The 23,101-nt window shown below is 43.0% G+C and overlaps 1 protein-coding gene across 1 annotated transcript; it reads right to left on the bottom strand.

Moving 5' to 3' along the window:
- Positions 1–20,875: 20,875 nt before the first annotated feature.
- On the bottom strand, positions 20,876–22,204 carry LOC124150116. Its single transcript, XM_046522041.1, has one exon. It carries the CDS (start codon positions 22,202–22,204, stop codon positions 20,876–20,878), a length of 1,329 nt encoding a protein of 442 aa, XP_046377997.1.
- Between the last annotated feature and the right edge of the window lie 897 nt (positions 22,205–23,101).

The raw sequence follows: 23,101 nt of genomic DNA, 5'->3' as shown, positions 1-23,101 counted from the left end.
ACTATCAGCAGGTTCCATACCGTTATGTTGACGTGAATGTCGTCATTGAGCCAGGTGTCATGATTACTATCAGCAGTTTCAATACCATTATGTTGACGTGAACTTCGTCATTGAGCCATGTGGCATGACTACTATCAGCAGGTTCCATACCGTTATGTTGACGTGAACGTCGTCATTGAACCATGTGGCATGACTACTATCAGCAGTTTCAATACCGTTATGTTGACGTGAACGTCGTCATTGAGCCAGGTGGCATGACTACTATCAGCAGGTTCCATACCGTTATGTTGACGTGAACGTCGTCATTGGGCCAGGTGGCATGAATACAATCAGCAGGTTCCATACCGTTATGTTGACGCGAACGTCGTCATTGAACCATGTGGCATGACTACTATCAGCAGTTTCAATACCGTTATGTTGACGTGAACGTCGTCATTGAGCCAGGTGGCATGATTACTATCAGCAGGTTCCATACCGTTATGTTGACGTGAACGTCGTCATTGAGCCAGGTGGCATGACCACTATCAGCAGGTTCCATACCGTTATGTTGACGTGAACGTCGTCATTGAGCCAGGTGGCATGACTACTATCAGCAGGTTCCATACCGTTATGTTGACGTGAACGTCGTCATTGAGCCAGGTGGCATGATTACTATCAGCAGGTTCCATACCGTTATGTTGACGTGAACTTCGTCATTGAACCATGTGGCATGATTACTATCAGCAGGTTCAATACCGTTATGTTGACCTGAACGTCGTCATTGAACCATGTGGCATGATTACTATCAGCAGGTTCCATACCGTTATGTTGACGTGAACTTCGTCATTGAACCATGTGGCATGACTACTATCAGCAGGTTCAATACCGTTATGTTGACGTGAACTTCGTCATTGAACCATGTGGCATGACTACTATCAGCAGGTTCCATACCGTTATGTTGACGTGAACGTCGTCATTGAGCCAGGTGGCATGACTACTATCAGCAGGTTCAATACCGGTATGTTGACGTGAACGTCGTCATTGAACCATGTGGCATGACTACTATCAGCAGGTTCAATACCGTTATGTTGACGTGAACGTCGTCAATGAACCATGTGGCATTTCCACTATCAGCAGGTTCCAAACCGTTATGTTGACGTGAACGTCGTCATTGAGCCAGGTGGCATGACTACTATCAGCAGTTTCAATACCGTTATGTTGACATGAACTTCGTCATTGAGCCAGGTGGCATGACTACTATCATCAGGTTCAATACCGTTATGTTGACGTGAACGTCGTCATTGAGCCATGTGGCATGACTACTATCGGCAGGTTCCATACCGTTATGTTGACGTGAACGTCGTCATTGAACCATGTGGCATGACTACTATCAGCAGGTTCCATACCGTTATGTTGACGTGAACGTCGTCATTGAGCCAGGTGGCATGATTACTATCAGCAGTTTCAATACCGTTATGTTGATGTGAACGTCGTCATTGAGCCAGGTGGCATGACTACAATCAGCAGGTTCCATACCGTTATGTTGACGTGAACGTCATCATTGAACCATGTGGCATGATTACTATCAGCAGGTTCCATACCGTTATGTTGACGTGAACGTCGTCATTGAGCCAGGTGGCATGATTACTATCAGCAGGTTCCATACCGTTATGTTGACGTGAACGTCGTCATTGAGCCAGGTGGCATGATTACTATCAGCAGGTTCCATACCGTTATGTTGACGTGAATGTCGTCATTGAGCCAGGTGTCATGATTACTATCAGCAGTTTCAATACCATTATGTTGACGTGAACTTCGTCATTGAGCCATGTGGCATGACTACTATCGGCAGGTTCCATACCGTTATGTTGACGTGAACGTCGTCATTGAACCATGTGGCATGATTACTATCAGCAGGTTCCATACCGTTATGTTGACGTGAACGTCGTCATTGAGCCAGGTGGCATGATTACTATCAGCAGGTTCCATACCGTTATGTTGACGTGAATGTCGTCATTGAGCCAGGTGGCATGATTACTATCAGCAGGTTCCATACCGTTATGTTGACGTGAATGTCGTCATTGAGCCAGGTGTCATGATTACTATCAGCAGTTTCAATACCATTATGTTGACGTGAACTTCGTCATTGAGCCATGTGGCATGACTACTATCAGCAGGTTCCATACCGTTATGTTGACGTGAACGTCGTCATTGAACCAGGTGGCATGACCACTATCAGCAGGTTCCATACCGTTATGTTGACGTGAACGTCGTCATTGAGCCAGGTGGCATGACTACTATCAGCAGGTTCCATACCGTTATGTTGACGTGAACGTCGTCATTGAACCATGTGGCATGACTACTATCAGCAGTTTCAATACCGTTATGTTGACGTGAACGTCGTCATTGAGCCAGGTGGCATGACCACTATCAGCAGGTTCCATACCGTTATGTTGACGTGAACGTCGTCATTGGGCCAGGTGGCATGACTACAATCAGCAGGTTCCATACCGTTATGTTCACGCGAACGTCGTCATTGAACCATGTGGCATGACTACTATCAGCAGTTTCAATACCGTTATGTTGACGTGAATGTCGTCATTGAGCCAGGTGGCATGATTACTATCAGCAGGTTCCATACCGTTATGTTGACGTGAACGTCGTCATTGAGCCAGGTGGCATGATTACTATCAGCAGGTTCCATACCGTTATGTTGACGTGAACGTCGTCATTGAGCCAGGTGGCATGACCACTATCAGCAGGTTCCATACCGTTATGTTGACGTGAACGTCGTCATTGAGCCAGGTGGCATGACTACTATCAGCAGGTTCCATACCGTTATGTTGACGTGAACGTCGTCATTGAGCCAGATGGCATGATTACTATCAGCAGGTTCCATACCGTTATGTTGACGTGAACTTCGTCATTGAACGAGGTGGCATGACTACTATCAGCAGGTTCCATACCGTTATGCTGACGTGAACGTCGTCATTGAGCCAGGTGGCATGATTACTATCAGCAGGTTCCATACCGTTATGTTGACGTGAACTTCGTCATTGAACCATGTGGCATGACTACTATCAGCAGGTTCAATACCGTTATGTTGACGTGAACTTCGTCATTGAACCATGTGGCATGACTACTATCAGCAGGTTCCATACCGTTATGTTGACGTGACTGTCGTCATTGAGCCAGGTGGCATGACTACTATCAGCAGGTTCAATACCGGTATGTTGACGTGAACGTCGTCATTGAACCATGTGGCATGACTACTATCAGCAGGTTCAATACCGTTATGTTGACGTGAACGTCGTCAATGAACCATGTGGCATTTCCACTATCAGCAGGTTCCAAACCGTTATGTTGACGTGAACGTCGTCATTGAGCCAGGTGGCATGACTACTATCAGCAGTTTCAATACCGTTATGTTGACATGAACTTCGTCATTGAGCCTGGTGGCATGACTACTATCATCAGGTTCAATACCGTTATGTTGACGTGAACGTCGTCATTGAGCCATGTGGCATGACTACTATCGGCAGGTTCCATACCGTTATGTTGACGTGAACGTCGTCATTGAACCATGTGGCATGATTACTATCAGCAGGTTCCATACCGTTATGTTGACGTGAACGTCGTCATTGAGCCAGGTGGCATGATTACTATCAGCAGGTTCCATACCGTTATGTTGACGTGAACGTCGTCATTGAGCCAGGTGGCATGATTACTATCAGCAGGTTCCATACCGTTATGTTGACGTGAATGTCGTCATTGAGCCAGGTGTCATGATTACTATCAGCAGTTTCAATACCATTATGTTGACGTGAACTTCGTCATTGAGCCATGTGGCATGACTACTATCAGCAGGTTCCATACCGTTATGTTGACGTGAACGTCGTCATTGAACCATGTGGCATGACTACTATCAGCAGTTTCAATACCGTTATGTTGACGTGAACGTCGTCATTGAGCCAGGTGGCATGACTACTATCAGCAGGTTCCATACCGTTATGTTGACGTGAACGTCGTCATTGGGCCAGGTGGCATGAATACAATCAGCAGGTTCCATACCGTTATGTTGACGCGAACGTCGTCATTGAACCATGTGGCATGACTACTATCAGCAGTTTCAATACCGTTATGTTGACGTGAACGTCGTCATTGAGCCAGGTGGCATGACTACTATCAGCAGGTTCCATACCGTTATGTTGACGTGAACGTCGTCATTGGGCCAGGTGGCATGAATACAATCAGCAGGTTCCATACCGTTATGTTGACGCGAACGTCGTCATTGAACCATGTGGCATGACTACTATCAGCAGTTTCAATACCGTTATGTTGACGTGAACGTCGTCATTGAGCCAGGTGGCATGATTACTATCAGCAGGTTCCATACCGTTATGTTGACGTGAACGTCGTCATTGAGCCAGGTGGCATGACCACTATCAGCAGGTTCCATACCGTTATGTTGACGTGAACGTCGTCATTGAGCCAGGTGGCATGACTACTATCAGCAGGTTCCATACCGTTATGTTGACGTGAACGTCGTCATTGAGCCAGGTGGCATGATTACTATCAGCAGGTTCCATACCGTTATGTTGACGTGAACTTCGTCATTGAACCATGTGGCATGATTACTATCAGCAGGTTCAATACCGTTATGTTGACCTGAACGTCGTCATTGAACCATGTGGCATGATTACTATCAGCAGGTTCCATACCGTTATGTTGACGTGAACTTCGTCATTGAACCATGTGGCATGACTACTATCAGCAGGTTCAATACCGTTATGTTGACGTGAACTTCGTCATTGAACCATGTGGCATGACTACTATCAGCAGGTTCCATACCGTTATGTTGACGTGACTGTCGTCATTGAGCCAGATGGCATGACTACTATCAGCAGGTTCAATACCGGTATGTTGACGTGAACGTCGTCATTGAACCATGTGGCATGACTACTATCAGCAGGTTCAATACCGTTATGTTGACATGAACGTCGTCAATGAACCATGTGGCATTTCCACTATCAGCAGGTTCCAAACCGTTATGTTGACGTGAACGTCGTCATTGAGCCAGGTGGCATGACTACTATCAGCAGTTTCAATACCGTTATGTTGACATGAACTTCGTCATTGAGCCAGGTGGCATGACTACTATCATCAGGTTCAATACCGTTATGTTGACGTGACTGTCGTCATTGAGCCATGTGGCATGACTACTATCGGCAGGTTCCATAGCGTTATGTTGACGTGAACGTCGTCATTGAACCATGTGGCATGACTACTATCAGCAGGTTCCATACCGTTATGTTGACGTGAACGTCGTCATTGAGCCAGGTGGCATGATTACTATCAGCAGTTTCAATACCGTTATGTTGATGTGAACGTCGTCATTGAGCCAGGTGGCATGACTACAATCAGCAGGTTCCATACCGTTATGTTGACGTGAACGTCATCATTGAACCATGTGGCATGATTACTATCAGCAGGTTCCATACCGTTATGTTGACGTGAACGTCGTCATTGAGCCAGGTGGCATGATTACTATCAGCAGGTTCCATACCGTTATGTTGACGTGAACGTCGTCATTGAGCCAGGTGGCATGATTACTATCAGCAGGTTCCATACCGTTATGTTGACGTGAATGTCGTCATTGAGCCAGGTGTCATGATTACTATCAGCAGTTTCAATACCATTATGTTGACGTGAACTTCGTCATTGAGCCATGTGGCATGACTACTATCAGCAGGTTCCATACCGTTATGTTGACGTGAACGTCGTCATTGAACCATGTGGCATGACTACTATCAGCAGTTTCAATACCGTTATGTTGACGTGAACGTCGTCATTGAGCCAGGTGGCATGACTACTATCAGCAGGTTCAATACCGTTATGTTGACGTGAACGTCGTCAATGAACCATGTGGCATTTCCACTATCAGCAGGTTCCAAACCGTTATGTTGACGTGAACGTCGTCATTGAGCCAGGTGGCATGACTACTATCAGCAGTTTCAATACCGTTATGTTGACATGAACTTCGTCATTGAGCCAGGTGGCATGACTACTATCATCAGGTTCAATACCGTTATGTTGACGTGAACGTCGTCATTGAGCCAGGTGGCATGACTACTTTCGGCAGGTTCCATAGCGTTATGTTGACGTGAACGTCGTCATTGAACCATGTGGCATGACTACTATCAGCAGGTTCCATACCGTTATGTTGACGTGAACGTCGTCATTGAGCCAGGTGGCATGATTACTATCAGCAGTTTCAATACCGTTATGTTGATGTGAACGTCGTCATTGAGCCAGGTGGCATGACTACAATCAGCAGGTTCCATACCGTTATGTTGACGTGAACGTCATCATTGAACCATGTGGCATGATTACTATCAGCAGGTTCCATACCGTTATGTTGACGTGAACGTCGTCATTGAGCCAGGTGGCATGATTACTATCAGCAGGTTCCATACCGTTATGTTGACGTGAACGTCGTCATTGAGCCAGGTGGCATGATTACTATCAGCAGGTTCCATACCGTTATGTTGACGTGAATGTCGTCATTGAGCCAGGTGTCATGATTACTATCAGCAGTTTCAATACCATTATGTTGACGTGAACTTCGTCATTGAGCCATGTTGCATGACTACTATCAGCAGGTTCCATACCGTTATGTTGACGTGAACGTCGTCATTGAACCATGTGGCATGACTACTATCAGCAGTTTCAATACCGTTATGTTGACGTGAACGTCGTCATTGAGCCAGGTGGCATGACTACTATCAGCAGGTTCCATACCGTTATGTTGACGTGAACGTCGTCATTGAGCCAGGTGGCATGACCACTATCAGCAGGTTCAATACCGTTATGTTGACGTGAACGTCGTCATTGAGCCAGGTGGCATGACCACTATCAGCAGGTTCCATACCGTTATGTTGACGTGAACGTCGTCATTGAGCCAGGTGGCATGATTACTATCAGCAGGTTCCATACCGTTATGTTGACGTGAACTTCGTCATTGAACCATGTGGCATGACTACTATCAGCAGTTTCAATACCGTTATGTTGACGTGAACGTCGTCATTGAGCCAGGTGGCATGACTACCATCAGCAGGTTCCATACCGTTATGTTGACGTGAACGTCGTCATTGAGCCAGGTGGCATGACCACTATCAGCAGGTTCCATACCGTTATGTTGACGTGAACGTCGTCATTGAGCCAGGTGGCATGACTACTATCAGCAGGTTCCATACCGTTATGTTGACGTGAACGTCGTCATTGAGCCAGGTGGCATGATTACTATCAGCAGGTTCCATACCGTTATGTTGACGTGAACTTCGTCATTGAACCATGTGGCATGACTACTATCAGCAGGTTCAATACCGTTATGTTGACCTGAACGTCGTCATTGAACCATGTGGCATGATTACTATCAGCAGGTTCCATACCGTTATGTTGACGTGAACTTCGTCATTGAACCATGTGGCATGACTACTATCAGCAGGTTCAATACCGTTATGTTGACGTGAACTTCGTCATTGAACCATGTGGCATGACTACTATCAGCAGGTTCAATACCGTTATGTTGACGTGAACGTCGTCATTGAACCATGTGGCATGACTACTATCAGCAGGTTCAATACCGTTATGCTGACGTGAACGTCGTCATTGAACCATGTGGCATTTCCACTATCAGCAGGTTCCAAACCGTTATGTTGACGTGAACGTCGTCATTGAGCCTGGTGGCATGACTGCTATGAGCAGTTCCAAACCGTTATGTTGACGTGAACGTCGTCATTGAGCCAGGTGGCATGACTACTATCAGCAGGTTCAATACCGTTATGTTGACGTGAACTTCGTCATTGAGCCAGGTGGCATGACTACTATCAGCAGGTTCCATATCGTTATGTTGACGTGAACGTCGTCATTGAGCCAGGTGGCATGACTACTATCAGCAGGTTCCATGTCGTTATGTTGACGTGAACGTCGTCATTGAGCCATGTGGCATGACTACTATCAGCAGGTTCCATACCGTTATGTTGACGTGAACGTCGTCATTGAACCATGTGGCATGACTACTATCAGCAGGTTCCATACCGTTATGTTGACGTGAACGTCGTCATTGAACGAGGTGGCATGACTACTATCAGCAGGTTCCATACCGTTATGTTGACGAGAATGTCGTCATTGAGCCAGGTGGCATGATTACTATCAGCAGGTTCCGTACCGTTATGTTGACTTGAACGTCGTCATTGAGCCAGGTGGCATGATTACTATCAGCAGGTTCCGTACCGTTATGTTGTCGTGACTGTCGTCATTGAGCCAGGTGGCATGATTACTATTAGCAGGTTCTATACCGTTATGTTGACGTGACTGTCATCATTGAGCCAGGTGGCATGATTACTATCAGCAGGTTCCATACCGTTATGTTGACGTGAATGTCGTCATTGAGCCATGTGGCATGACTACTATCAGCAGGTTCCATACCGTTATGTTGACGTGAACGTCGTCATTGAGCCAGTTGGCATGATTACTATCAGCAGTTTCAATACCGTTATGTTGACATGAACGTCGTCATTGAGCCATGTGGCATGACTACTATCAGCAGGTTCCATACCGTTATGTTGACGTGAACGTCGTCATTGAACTATGTGGCATGACTACTATCAGCAGTTTCAATACCGTTATGTTGACGTGAACTTCGTCATTGAGCCAGGTGGCATGATTACTATCAGCAGGTTCTATACCGTTATGTTGACGTGACTGTCGTCATTGAGCCATGTGGCATGATTACTATCAGCAGGTTCCATACCGTGGTGACACGTGGTCCTGTGCACAGCGCACAGACCACAAATGAGGTGTAGTTCAGCAACGTCAGTCTCGGAGAGTAGTTGGATGGGTGACCACGTTAAGCAGCTTGACTCCTGAGAGTTTCTAGGACTTCGGTCCTGCCCCACACTGAAGCACACGTACCACATGTGGTGTCTCCTTGGGCAAGTGACTTTGTTCGCAATGTGCCTCTGTTCACCCAGCAGTGAGTGGGTATCCGGTAGGATGAGATGGTAATGTAGCTGTTAACCTTCTAGCACCTCACAGGCAGCTTGGGTTGTATACTCCCCAGGGAGATGAGAATGAAAATCGAGTGCTCACCGATCCATTGACCGGGGTAATAATATTGTAGCGCTATGAGCATCCACTTGGTGAATGGAATCTGGCGCATTATAAATTCACGTAGTATTATTATCATCATTATTATTATTATTATTATTATTATTATTATTATTATTACCGTTATGTTTACGTGAATACTATCAGAAGGTTCCATGCCGTTATCTCTGCAACATATATTGACTAGAACGTCATTTCAAAGTATGCGAAATATTCAAACTACAGTGAAATCTGTCCATTTTGGACTCCGTTGGCACCGGTTTAAAAATCCGGAGAGTAGTAGGTCAGTTTGAGTAATGATATTTTATTAAGGACCTGAGTGTTTTCATCGAAATCCGAATATGCGAGAATCCGAGTTGGACAGATTTCACTGTACCATTTATAAGCCACATCTTGTAACTAAGGAAATTATTTCTATGCTGTAAAAGCGACGGGATTACTGTTATACCTCCGGAAAGAAAGAAGCTTAGTGATGTCAGTGGTTCTTTGCTCAAAGTAATCAAGGACATCACCACATCTGCCATTTGTCAGACACCTCCATTTATCAGACAGCTTAGAATAGCAACTTTTATGGGTGAGGGCACATCAGGTGTGTGATATATTGCCTTAAATCCGAATAAACTAGTCCTGTCATCAACAACTCTCTAAACGTATGGTATAAAAGAATACAAAATTTATACACGTTTATTCATGATTTATTATTGCTTGATACTTTGGAATATATTGCTCAGTTAAAGGTGTTCTCTGTCACCAGTGGTCTTTGTCCACTCACCATCAAGAGTCACGTCAGCTCGGGTCTGTGGAAGGACAGGAATAGTCTTGGGGCGATGCTGGGGAATGATAGTAGATGCGGAATCTGATCTTCGTCTTGGGTGGCTAACACCTCATTGTAGAGTGACTGCATATGGGTTGTTTCTTCTCTGGCTCGTTTTCTCAGGTTGCTGACAAACTTGAGCTTCTCAGGCTGTTCTAGGGGATGACTGTGGTCTGAAGTTGTCCTGACGTCATCACCAACAGTGCTGCATTTGCCAGTACAAGTCTTCAGCACATCGCCCGAGTGTACAGGTCAGCTTCACAGTGTCTTTGTTGGACAAGTATCTTTCTTGTACCTGTAGTGTTCCTCTGGTGGATGTGGTGTACTCAACTTTGCATAATGCAGCTTCACCCATGGTTTGGTATCCATTCTCCTGATCGTGTGCCTTGTATAATATATCTACTAATTTCAGTAAAAACAAAAAAAATAGCTATGAGACCAAACAGATATACTCGTTGAACATAACAGTGACAACAAACTGTGAAACATTAAAGTATGAACTATACTTGCCACATAAAGAAACTGTGCAAGGAGAAAATATAGATATAAGGGCACACCGTCCATATATGAAAGATAGGTTTAAACACAGCAATTATTGGAGACATTCAAACGCTCATGCACGTCCCATGCGATATGACGTCATTGATGGGGGCCTATGGGCGTGCAATGTGTTACTGCACGTGCATCCTGTGCAGCTGTACACAGCATGTGCAACTCAAAATTCGTTGTCACTTTGGAAAGCATGATCTGTGGTCATTCAAAACTTCTCAGGCGCAGACACAAGCATATCACAAGCAAATCATGCCAAGATTGACAGCTGCACAGCGTCATGAAGCCACTGGAATGATCCGAGCGGGAATGAGGCAACAACAGGTGGCAACACATTTCCAATGCCATCGTAACACGAAATCGGCATTGGTGAGGCGTTATCAGAACACAAATGACGTTGCCGACCACCCACGTTCAGGATGTCCCCGAGTAACGACGCCAAGACAGGACAGATGGATTCGAGTTACACATCTCCGACACAGGTTCCAAACGGCAGTAACGACGTCCCAGACAATTCCCGGACTGCGCCGTATCCATCCCAACACTGTCAGGAATCGTTTACGTCAGTACGGGATTCGACCACGACGCCCTGCCATACGTCCCATCCTGACACACCGTCATCGAGTCAACCGTCTAAGATGGTGTCGAAATCATGTTCGCCAACCTCTAATATATGGTGGGGAAATGTTGTCTTTACAGATGAATCGAAGTTCAACATTTCCCACAGTGACGGGCGCCAACGTGTCTACCGGCGTTTTTGGAGAACGTTATGTACGCAACTGTATTGTGGAGAGGAATCGTTTTGGAGGTGGCTCTGTGATGATTTGGGGTTGGATAACAGCACTGCACCGAACCCCTTTGGTGGTTGTTCAGGGCAATCTCACCGGTGTTGGCTACAGAGATCAGATTCTGAGGCCTGTGGTCATTCCTTTTCTGCAACGTCATGGCCCGGGATTGACATTTCAACAGGACAACGCTCGTCCTCACACGGCTAGGGTCGCAATGGATTTCCTTCACCATAACAATGTCATGTTACTGCCATGGCCTGCAATTTCTCCAGATCTCTCCCCAATAGAGCATGTGTGGGATGAAATGGAGCGCCGTCTGCGTCGTCTTCCACATCCTCCAGATAACGTCCGTGACTTGGCACAGGATTTGAGGAGGATATGGCAGGCCATTCCCCAGGCCTTCCATGCCCATTTGGTGGACTCCATGCGTCGCCGATGCACTGCTGTGATTCACGCACAGGGTGGTCATACCCGTTATTGACTTACCCCTACTCCATTTTGATCTTCTGACGTCATCGTAACAGATGTTGTTCAGGTCCCGTTGACATTTTCTTATGGTCCGATCATTCAGCTGCTACAGCGTCTGCATCATTTTGTTCTTGCTGTGTTGCATTTCAATCCAGAATATATTTTCTCCGTGCACAGTTTCTTTATGTGGCTAGTATACATCCAGGACAGCTTATTTTTAATTACTCAGTTGCGAAAACAAACTGTTTATGTTAACGAAACCTATTAAACTCACTCGTGAAACAAGCAGTTACCACTATCTCTCAAACTTCAGTGAAAACAAACATACCATGTCGTAGGTTTAACACACATCTTCATATGTACATTAATTGCAACATTTATATATTGATGTGGATAATAATCTCCTCAATAATGATGTAAAAGGACATTTCGATGAAGAATTTTATAATAACATTTCTACAGAATTATCCATGTACAACATGCGTAATGAAGATATGAACGATGTTGATATTAATAAACCCATTACCTATGAAGAAATTGAAAAGTCTGTATCTTCACTGAAGAATGGAAAAATCATGGTATTGGATGATATACCAGCTGAAGTGACCAAGAACCCCCACTGTGTCAGACTCCTACAGAAGATATCATACTGTTTTGAAAATTCAGTTTCACCATCTATATGGAATAATGGACTTGTTAACCCTCTACCTCAGTCTGGTGGAAATTTATATGACCCACTAAGTGACCGGGGCATTACTAATACATCCATTCCATGCAAAGTATATAGTAATATTCTTGATCAGAGACTACAAAGATGGCAAAAGGAAAATACTCATCCAGCAGAAGAACAAAATGGATTCCGTCCCCAAAGAAACTGTGTTGAACATTTATACAGTCTTTGTAATCTGATCAATAATAGTAAACTGAAGAAGCTTGATACATTTGTATGCTTTGTTGACCTGAAGAAGGCATTTGATACAATGAACAGGAACTGCTTGTGGTACAAATTGATAACAAAATAGGAATAAAAGGGAAAATATTAAATGCTGTCCATTATCTATACCAGGATGTACAGTGTCATGTTAATGTCAATAAGTACAATATAGCCCCATTCCCAGTGACTTTAGGTGTAAAACAAGGCTGTAAATTATCTCCTGCTTTGTTTTCTATTTATATCAATGACTTTGTTGAGCAGGTTAATCAACTACAGTGTATTGTACAAATAGAAGACACAATGTTATCACTGCTACTATATGCAGATGATATCGCCTTAATTGCACCGACTAAAGACTCGCTACAGAAAATGTTAAACGTTTTGTCAGAGTGGTGTCATAAATGGAGATTATTAATTAATCCAAGCAAAACCAAGATCATGCATTTCATATCTTACCCGTGTTCTGCCACTGATTTTCAGTTTAAGTGTGGAGATACTAATTTGTGTCTCACAAACAGCTATAGATATCGTGGACTGTGGATATTTCATGATTTCAATGTGAAAAATCATTTAAGGAACTGTGTAAAGCTGCTAGTAGAGCCCTGTCTGCTGTTTACCTGAAGTTTGAAAGTGCTGGTGGACTGTCATATGATGTGTATACAACATTATACTCTGCCCTAGTTGAACCGATACTGTTTTATGCTGCAGGTACGTGTGTGGGATGTTAATGTACACAGAGAAATTCAGTTCATCCAGAACAAGGCATGTAGATATTTCCTTGGAACTGGTAAAAATTCAAGTAATCTAGCAACTAGAGGTGACATGGGATGGGTATCCTGCTCAGTTAATCAGAAGATTGAAGTTTACAGAACCGTTCTCAAAATACAAATGTTACCTAACACAAGACTTGTTAAGAAGATACAACTGTGGTCCTTGTCAGTGAAAAGATCTTGGGTGAAGAAATTAATTAATGATCTGCGTAGTATTAAAGCAGAGTGGTTTATAGATGAAGAGAGGAGTAGTGCAATGAAGATAAGTTTCTTAAAGGACTTTTATAAATTTATGGACTGCTTGGAATGGACAAATAATTTGTGGAATGATACCGGTCAGTTAAAAGGTAACAAACTAAGGATTTTTAGAAATTATAAGCACAATCTTGAAGTAATCCCATATGTGAAAAGTGTATGGAAAAAACAAGATAGAAGTATATTAGCAAAGTTCAGGAGTGGTTCTCTCCCTTCGGCCGTTGAAACTGGACGGTTTGCCGAGCCTTCTATTCCCTTGCTTGTGAGAAAGTGTAACTATTGTAATATAGATGCTGTTGAAGATTGTACTTAATTGTACTTTTTACACAGATTTAAGGACTGATTTGTGGAAATCTGTCGAATGTTATAATTGACAGTTTAAAAATCTCTCCAGCGATGATAAACTAAATTACCTGATGCAAGCGGGAATTTTACAACCGCTTCTAGCGAGAACTCTTGCACTTATGTACAAAAGGGGTAGTGAGTAAGTTTGGTTTAACGCCGCTTTTAACATTATTCCAGTTATATCGCGGCGTGTCAGCTTAATGTGGGAGGAAAGCCCGAAGTGATGCAGGTTTCAGCCGTTTACTACTTCGGTGAAACCCACGAGCATGGGTATTGTACTGACAAACCTAGAAACATAATCAGGGCGAACCGGGATTCGATCCCACAATCATAGGTTTCTGGCGTTCTCAAAGGACGCAACTCTGCACAGCGAATCGCGGCGCCTTTGACGACTGGGCCACCAGTGCCCCCACTGAAGAAGACAAAGTGTATAGGTTAATCTATTCACCGTCCACCAGCCCATAATACTCTATATTACTTTATAACTTTGTATGTATTACTGTGTGCTATTTTATATATATACACACACACACATTAGATCTATATACAAAGTTATAAAAACTTTGTATGTAGATCTAATGTGTCTCATATGCGTTATGGCCGGGCATTTGCGCTAAATTGGTTTTTTTAATGTTGTATTTTTTTATATAAAAATAAGTGTGACACATTAATAAACTTTTTTTCTTCTTTTCTTCTTCTTGCTTCTACAATGTCCACTCCACGTCACTTGTTCTATTGGACGCTGAACTGCTGGACATTGATGTGCATGTAACTGAATGATGTACTGATGGCGGTCATACCCCACTCGTCAGACACCCCGGTTGTTAGACAGCGGAGAGGTGGCTTGTCAAAACATATTAGATTCACCTGTTGTGGTCATGGACCAGTCCTAATAGACTCAATCCTCCATATAATGAAGATCATGTAAATAAAGTCCTTTGAAGTTAATGTTAATAATTGATCTACTCAGATACAATGGGATTATACACTGTACCGGAGTAGAATAGGTCTTCAGCAACCCATGCTTGCCGTAAAAGGCGACTATGCTTGTCGTAAAAGGCAACTAACGGGATCGGGTGGTCAGGCTCGCTGACTTGGTTGATGCATGTCATCGATCCCAATTGTGTGGATCGATGTTCATGATGTCAATCATTGGATTGTCTGGTCCAGACTCGCTTATTTACAGACCGCCGTCATATAGCTGGAATAATTGTTGAGTATGGCAAACAAACAAACAAACATGGTGTCACGACCCCAATGCAGTATTTGGATGCTGTGAGCAGACTGGTGAAATTGAATTGACTTTTGTTGAACTATTTCAATTTTTTGTGATGAAATTGGGTTGACTCTTGTTCAGTTATTATCCCCCGCCCAACAAAGTTGGCGGGGGATATAGAAACGGGCTCCGTCCGTACGCCCGTCCGTCACGTTTCGTTTCCGGAGTATAACTCAGAAACCGTTCAATATTTTTTCATCAAACTTTGCAGGTCTGTCAGGTACATGCCGAACTGGTGCCTTTTGCTATTTAGACATTTTAGAATTTTTTATGTTTTACGTTTCCATGGCAACAAGATGGACTTAGGTTCTGTGAGGGTAGGGTTCGTTTCCGGAGCATAACTCATAAACCGTTCAATATTTTTTCATCAAACTTTGCAGGTCTGTCAGGTACATGCTGAACTGGTGCCTTTTGCTATTTAGACATTTTAGAATTTTTTATGTTTTACGTTTCCATGGCAACAAGATGGACTTAGGTTCTGTGAGGGTAGGGTTCGTTTCCGGAGCATAACTCATAAACCGTTCAATATTTCTTCATCAAACTTTGCAGGTCTGTCAGGTACATGCTGAACTGGTGCCTTTTGCTATTTAGAAATTTTAGAATTTTTTATGTTTTAAGTTTCTATGGCAACAAGATGGACTTAGGTTCTGTGAGGGTAGGGTTCGTTTCCGGAGCATAACTCATAAACCGTTCAATAGTTCTTCATGAATCTTTGCAGGTTTGTCAGGTTCATGCTGAACTGAAGCTCTTTGCTATTTAGAAATTTGAGATTTTTTTATTTTTTACGTTTCCATGGCAACAAGATGGACTTAGGGTCCAAACTCTTCCTTTTTTTACAATTTCCATGACAAGTTCCACCTCGGTTAAAAAAGGTTAGGGTTTGCTTAGATTTAATTATGTCATAAATTCTGCAAAAAGGGCGGGGGATATAGCCACGTTAGTGGCAAACTCTTGTTTGAATCACTTGTGTGACAATCAAAGCCTATCATGTCATATATTTTCGTTGGGCGTCTGTTAAATGGGATATGATGGGGACTAATCCATTTTACCACTTGGGTAACATGCATTGGCCATTGGGAGAAGTCAACCATGACATTTGTGATTTTGAAGGTGTCTGAGCCCATGATGGCTACATGTTCACCACTATTGATATGTGTACTGTGTGGGCTTTAGACTTGCTTGGTGTGGATGATGTATTGAATTGTGGGATTTCGATACTAGAACCTGCTATAGACTAAAAGATATGACTTCGGCTGATATGTATGCATCTAGGTGTATACATGTATATTTATATGCCATGGTCTTACTTGTGTGCACGTGTACTGTATGAACAATGTGACTATGGTCCATGTCACTGGATGGCGTACAGCTGGACATTGATGGCGCACATGACTGGATTAAGTAATGCGAACAATAAGACTGGTTCATTTGAAGATGATTTAAATTAACTCTTTGTATGTTCATAAATATGATTTTTTTTCAATCAACTTGTGAAATAAAAACTTATCCATTGTTCTATACGTGTTCAGCCTATCTCTTTTTTACACACCTTGATGTTGGTCTTGCTTGTGTTTTCATCTGCAAATAATTAAATTTTCGTTGTGTTCATTGAAATTCCTGTGATCTGATTAGCTGAATTGGTCACGTGTTATTGCATTCATTTCCCAATGAATGTAAAAAAATTAAGCCACGCCCACCGAGGCGCACTACTTTTATTACTTCGGAATGTCAGGGAATCCCAATATTGCAGTCGAGGGAATTCCCTTTCTGCTCACGTTTATCGCCATGCACAAGACATTTAGCGACTTTCATCCATGTTCATTGTCCAAACATACCTTTGAAACCGAAGGCCGAGAATGAATGAAACCGCAAACGTGCAGGCTCGCTGGCCTGTTTTTTTTCTGCTCGCCTCTGTTCAAATTTCATGTCTTCGGGTTTTATTTCTAACTAGCGTTTTTCCAACTGTGTTTTACAGTAATCAGGGAAGTAATGTTTGAATCTGGCGGTAACTGACCATGTAATTTGAAACAGCCGCCTTGTTCCGGACATATTTCTTCCGGTTCATTACAGTTTGACTGTTGCAGTTTATTACGGCAGAAATCAACAGTCTTGATACTCTCAATTGATGTTTATTGTCCGTTATTCCTTGACAATAATAAGTGAAAAGCTCATTCGTTTGGATCTGTTAACAAGCTTTTCCTTTGAACGTTAGCGTTGAATGAACAGTGTTGAGGTTCAAAAACATCTGTGTTCTGCAATAGTTCATGACACGTTTCTCCAACATGGAGATCTTTCAAACTGAAGGTGACAGTGGATGAGGTCACATGACCAGTAACTAATCCCATGATGCAACACAACTGATTATAAGTCACAAGAACTTTTGCCTGAACCTTGGATCGAACCCTGGACCTTTCTGCTGCTAGTCCCGTGAAATAACCAACAGACCATTGTTGCTGATACAGTATGTGAAATTCATAACATTTTTGCATAACAGATTTGCAACATAAATTATACATTCTGCACTAACACACTCGGCCTCTTAAACAGACCGGGCTGTTTAACACAAATGTAACAAAACAGTGCAGAAATCACACGCTTGTATATACAGACACACTGGTTTTTGACTGATGGCTAAATTCGACAAAATCACGACTTGCTGGATAACAGCAATATAAGCTTGCTGATCGGTTGACGAAATTCACCAGTTTGAGTTTTCAGTACAGCACTCCTGACGAAACCCTTCTGATCAGGTTCAACAGACATAACTCGAGGAAGTATAACTGGGTGCTTCATCTCCTCGGGGATATTAGCTCTGCCAATGCGACCCCCGACTCTGAGAATTCCACTTTCAAGGATTGGGTCAAGTTTATACACTGAACTTGTCCTTAGAACTCTGCCTCGTTAACCTTCACATCCTTGAAGCAGTTCAAACTCTTTGCTGAAGTGTATTGTCTGCACAAATTGAAGATACTCTTCTCTGCTCGACTGAGGTCCTCCACAGAAAGAGATCTGTTGCTTTTAGCATGCTTCTTATTGTTGTATTTATGTTCATTGCTCTGTGACTTGAGTGAGTCAAACAATCTGTGATATATGGCTACAGCACGCTTGAGACGATACCAGCTGGAGTAATGTTCCAACAATTTATTCACAGTGATGTGAGAGCAGTCATCCTGTGATGCATCGGTTGCTGTGACTGTTTCTTCAAGCATCTTCTCATCATGGATAAGCTCTGGCTGTACTGGCCATTCTGATTCTGAAGAAGAAAGAAATTTGGGCCCATGAAACCAGTTCATACAGGTAAGTAGAAGTGATGCAGATACACCTCTGGATGCAACATCAGCCGGATTGCTTTTTGAATCTACATACTTCCACTGAGTAGGTTCTGAAAAGTCTCTGATTTGCTTGACACGGTTGGCAACGTAGACTTGAAACCTCTTTGTTTCATTGCTGATATAGTGTAACACCGTCGTTGAGTCTGTGTGGTAAGTGACACATTCAGGTGTAGTCTCCGGTTCCTTCATTAACAGTTGTCCGATGTGAATAGACACAGTGGCTGTAGTTAATTCCAACCTGGGAACAGTGATAGTTTTCACTGGAGCAAGCCTAGACTTTCCAATCAAGAAAGCTGTGTGAATACCGCCTTCATCGTTAGACATACGTAGATATGCTACACAACCGTATCCAACAATGCTTGCATCGGAGAATACATGTAGTTGAACAGAAACAACATGTCCAAAATCAGCAGGTTTGAGACATATGTCAATCCGTAGTGTACTCAAATGCTGAAGCTCTTCTATCCACTGCTCCCATGATGCCTTGTATTCCACGGGTATGTCATCATCCAATCCGAGCTGCTTGTTGATGCACAGATCCTGTAAAATCTTCTTGGCTGGTAACAAAACCGGTGCAACAATTCCTAAAGGATCGTAGAGTGACGACATCGTAGACAAGAGTCTGTGAACTAAGGAAGCTTGAAGCCACCTTCTGCACATGATTTCTGCAAAGAGTCCACTAAGTTAATAGCTGCCTCTTCTGTGCATTCCGATTTGAGACAATCATCAACATAAAAATTGTTGCAGATTGTGTCAGCAGCAAGGCTTCCAAACTTCTCTTCAGCTTTCTTTGCAGCAGCTTTGAGAGCAAAGTTGGATATGCTGAGGGAAGAAACTGCTCCAAAAATGTGAACAGCCATCCTATACTCATGTAGCTCCGAGTTCAAGTCACCATTTGGCCACCACAGAAAACATAACAGATCATGTTGATGAGGAGGAACACGAACTTGATAAAACATGGCTTCAATATCAGCCATGAAGGCAACTGGTTCATTTCTGAATTTGGTAAGAACACCTATCAGCGAGTTCGTGAGATCAGGTCCTTGCAAGAGTCTGTCATTTAAAGAAAACCCTTCAAACTTTGCTTTGCAGTCAAATACTACGCGGATTTTTGAAGGCTTTTTCGGATGGTATACACCATGGTGTGGCAGGTACCAAACCTTTCCTGGTACAGGTGCCAGCTCATCACTTAGTACCTTGTAGCAGTGTTTGAAATACCTGCCTGCCCGACCGTCCAAGACGGGTTGATTTCAACTCGGGCTGCCAGATTTTCAAATCCCCCTGCCCGGCGGTCGGGTTATATTTCATATGTAAAAATATTCTAAATATTTCCGGATGATAAGCATTATTTACATGATGTATTCTAGGATATTAAATACAAATCTAACCTAAAAAAGTGTTTGCTATTTCTTTTCTTGCATTACTTCATGTTCAATGAATTCGATTTAAAGTTTTAATTAAATTATTCTGAGAAACATATGATTATAGTGGGCAGGCAGGTTTTGGTCAGGGCTGGCAAGTATTTCAGCTAGCCAGTCCTGTGGTCTGGCTGAATTTTTTTTTGAGTTTCATACCCTGCTTGTAGGCATATCCATTGGAAAGAAGACTATCCATAAAGGCAATATAATGTTCATGATACTCATCATCGTGTAGCATTTTCTTCCTTTGCCACATTGCTCTCTTCTTGGCTTGCTTTCTGTTGTTGGAAAACTCAATGTCTGGATCCTTGAGAGGTAATGGCAATTCAAAGTGGCCGTTAACTTCCGCGATGCCTTTATTTGCCATGTCGATAAACTGATCATCCTCTCTAGAGAAACCACGTTCACCAGGTAACATTCCAGTGTCCTCGGGATTAAAATCCATTTCGAACATATTCAGTATCACATCAGTGAGACATTCTTTTGCCGAGGTGAGTTCTTGGAAGAGCACACGATTGCATGTGAGCGTATTATCAACTGGGTTGAACTTGATATGAAGCGGCCCACTGACAGTCGATCCATGTCTGTAGAGTACGGCAAAAGGACCTTCACCTTGAGATGGAATCACTTGCTGAGGTTGAAGTGCAAGAGGACAGTTACTCCCAATAAGAAGTCCAATATCCAGATGAGGTAGGTATTTGGGCAACTTGTCAGCCATAGCACACAGATGAGGCCATTTCTTCAGAATGTCAGGATTGGGAATCTGACTATGACTTTCAGGTATCTCCTGTATCTCGAGTGAAAGTTCTTGGAAGCATCACTGAATTATCACCACTGAGATCTGACACAACAAGACCTTCCACAACATGCGTACTCACAACATGAAGTCTGTGCATAGTCCGAAGTTTCAGTGAAGATTCTGTAGATGTAGTCTCAAGTCGCTGTCTAAGATCCTCCGTTATAAAGCAGCCAGTACTCCCGTTGTCCAGTAGTGCATAGATCTTCACCAGCTTGTCACTTCCTTTTTGTTGAATCAGAACTGGAAGAATAGCTTGGAGCACAGTATCTGAAATAACAGGATCAATGTTGTTGCATGAAGATGACACAGACTTCTCTTGATCTGGAGATACAAGAGAATCACAAGCTTCAGAAGACTTCTGATCTACGTTCTTACTTGCAGAACGGAAGTTCTCATCATGCAGTATTGTTGGATGACACTTTCCACACTTCTTACAGCTTCGTTTCTTCATACAGCCCTTTACCATGTGATTAAAACCAAAACATCCAAAGCACATTTTCTTCTCTTGAAGATATGTCCTCCGTTCACTGAGAGATTTCTGACCAAACTGTTTGCAGGATTCAATGTCATGAGGTACTCTGCAGAAGTAGCACGAAACACTTCGGTATTTATCCTGCTTGTGGTTCGAACTGTCTACACCAGTCACGAAACTACTTGACTTGGCTCCATCTTTCTTTAAACTCTTGCCTTGTTTGGATCCCCAGTGAACTTGACTCTTGGATATAGCTTCCTTTCCAAACACAGGCTCATTAGCAGATCTAGAAGCAAACTCAATGAAATGCACAAGATCTTCAAAGTCAACAGTCCTGTTGCTATGAAGTTGTTCTCTGGTCACATGATCACGCCATTTATTCTGTAGATGCACTGGCAACTTCAACGCAACAGCTTGCAAGTTAACAGAATGATTAAGAACAGTCATGTGTGACATAGTCTTCATTGCATGAAAACACTTGATGAGGAAGTGAGAGAATTGTTTAAGTCCATGACAATCATCATGCTTGATCTGAGGCCATGATAGAACTTGATTAACATAGACAGTTGAAACTTTGTATGGGTCGCCATACTCACTACTCAACAGGTCCCTGGCCTTAGTGTAGCCTTCCTCTTGATCCATGTAGAGACATCCAGCGATCAAGTCCTTTGGTTCTCCCTCAAGCTGCTGTTCTAGGTAGTAGAGTCGATCTTTAGAGCTGCTAGTGTGAGGAACAATACGGGCATCAAAAGACATGATAAATGCACCATATTCTGTAGGGTCACCTTTAAACTTTGGCACCTTAGGCTGAGGTAACAACATAGCTGTTGCCATCTGTCTATGAGCTTGCAAAATCAGTTCATTCTGATCATGTAAATGCTGGGATGTATCTTCTGTCCTAGAGCTTTCCATACCAGGACACTTTGAAAAGGATGGTTGAAAGTCAGAAGCATTAGGGTTAAGCCCTTTCTGATGCACAATATCGTCCAAAGTTTAATGTTTGAATACAAGATGAGGTCTTTTGTCAAAAGGTTTCAAAATAGGGTTACCACTTTCAACAATACTGGCATCTGACAACTGGAGCTTAAAATCAGCACTATATGAACTACCCACTCCAAGACATTGGGGCATGTTGCCAGGAGATCTTAACATGTCAGGCACAGTAGCTTTGACATCAGGCATGGAAGGCTTGACAACAGGCATGGAAGGCTTGACATCAAGCATGGAAGGCTTGACATCAGGCATGATAGGATTGACACTAGGTCTTGATGCTACAGAGATCCTATTATCATGAACAACCAAAGTGTCAGAAACAAGGATTGCACTGGCAATACACCGTTAGGATTCATGATGTTGTAACAATCACAAAACTTCAATGAAAATTCACAAAATTCAAAATCCAAAATATGTGCAGTCTACGTTCAACAGTCTACATAATGTCTTCCAAATCATTTAGATACAGGGAAGATTTTCTTGAACTATATTATGGCAGAAATCAACAGTCTTGATACTCTCAATTGATGTTTATTGTCCGTTATTCCTTGACAATAATAAGTGAAAAGCTCATTCGTTTGGATCTGTTAACATGCGTTTCCTTTGAACGTTAGCGTTGAATGAACAGTGTTGAGGTTCAAAAAAATCTGTGTTCTGCAATAGTTCATGACACGTTTCTCCAACATGGAGATCTTTCAAACTGAAGGTGACAGTGGATGAGGTCACATGACCAGAAAC

Source organism: Haliotis rufescens, unplaced genomic scaffold (assembly GCF_023055435.1).
Source record: "Haliotis rufescens isolate VD_foot unplaced genomic scaffold, xgHalRufe1.0.p SCAF_4, whole genome shotgun sequence".
Lineage (NCBI taxonomy): Eukaryota > Metazoa > Mollusca > Gastropoda > Lepetellida > Haliotidae > Haliotis > Haliotis rufescens.
The sequence above is the reverse complement of the archived record's forward strand: the minus strand, read 5'-3'. Positions and strand labels throughout refer to the sequence as shown.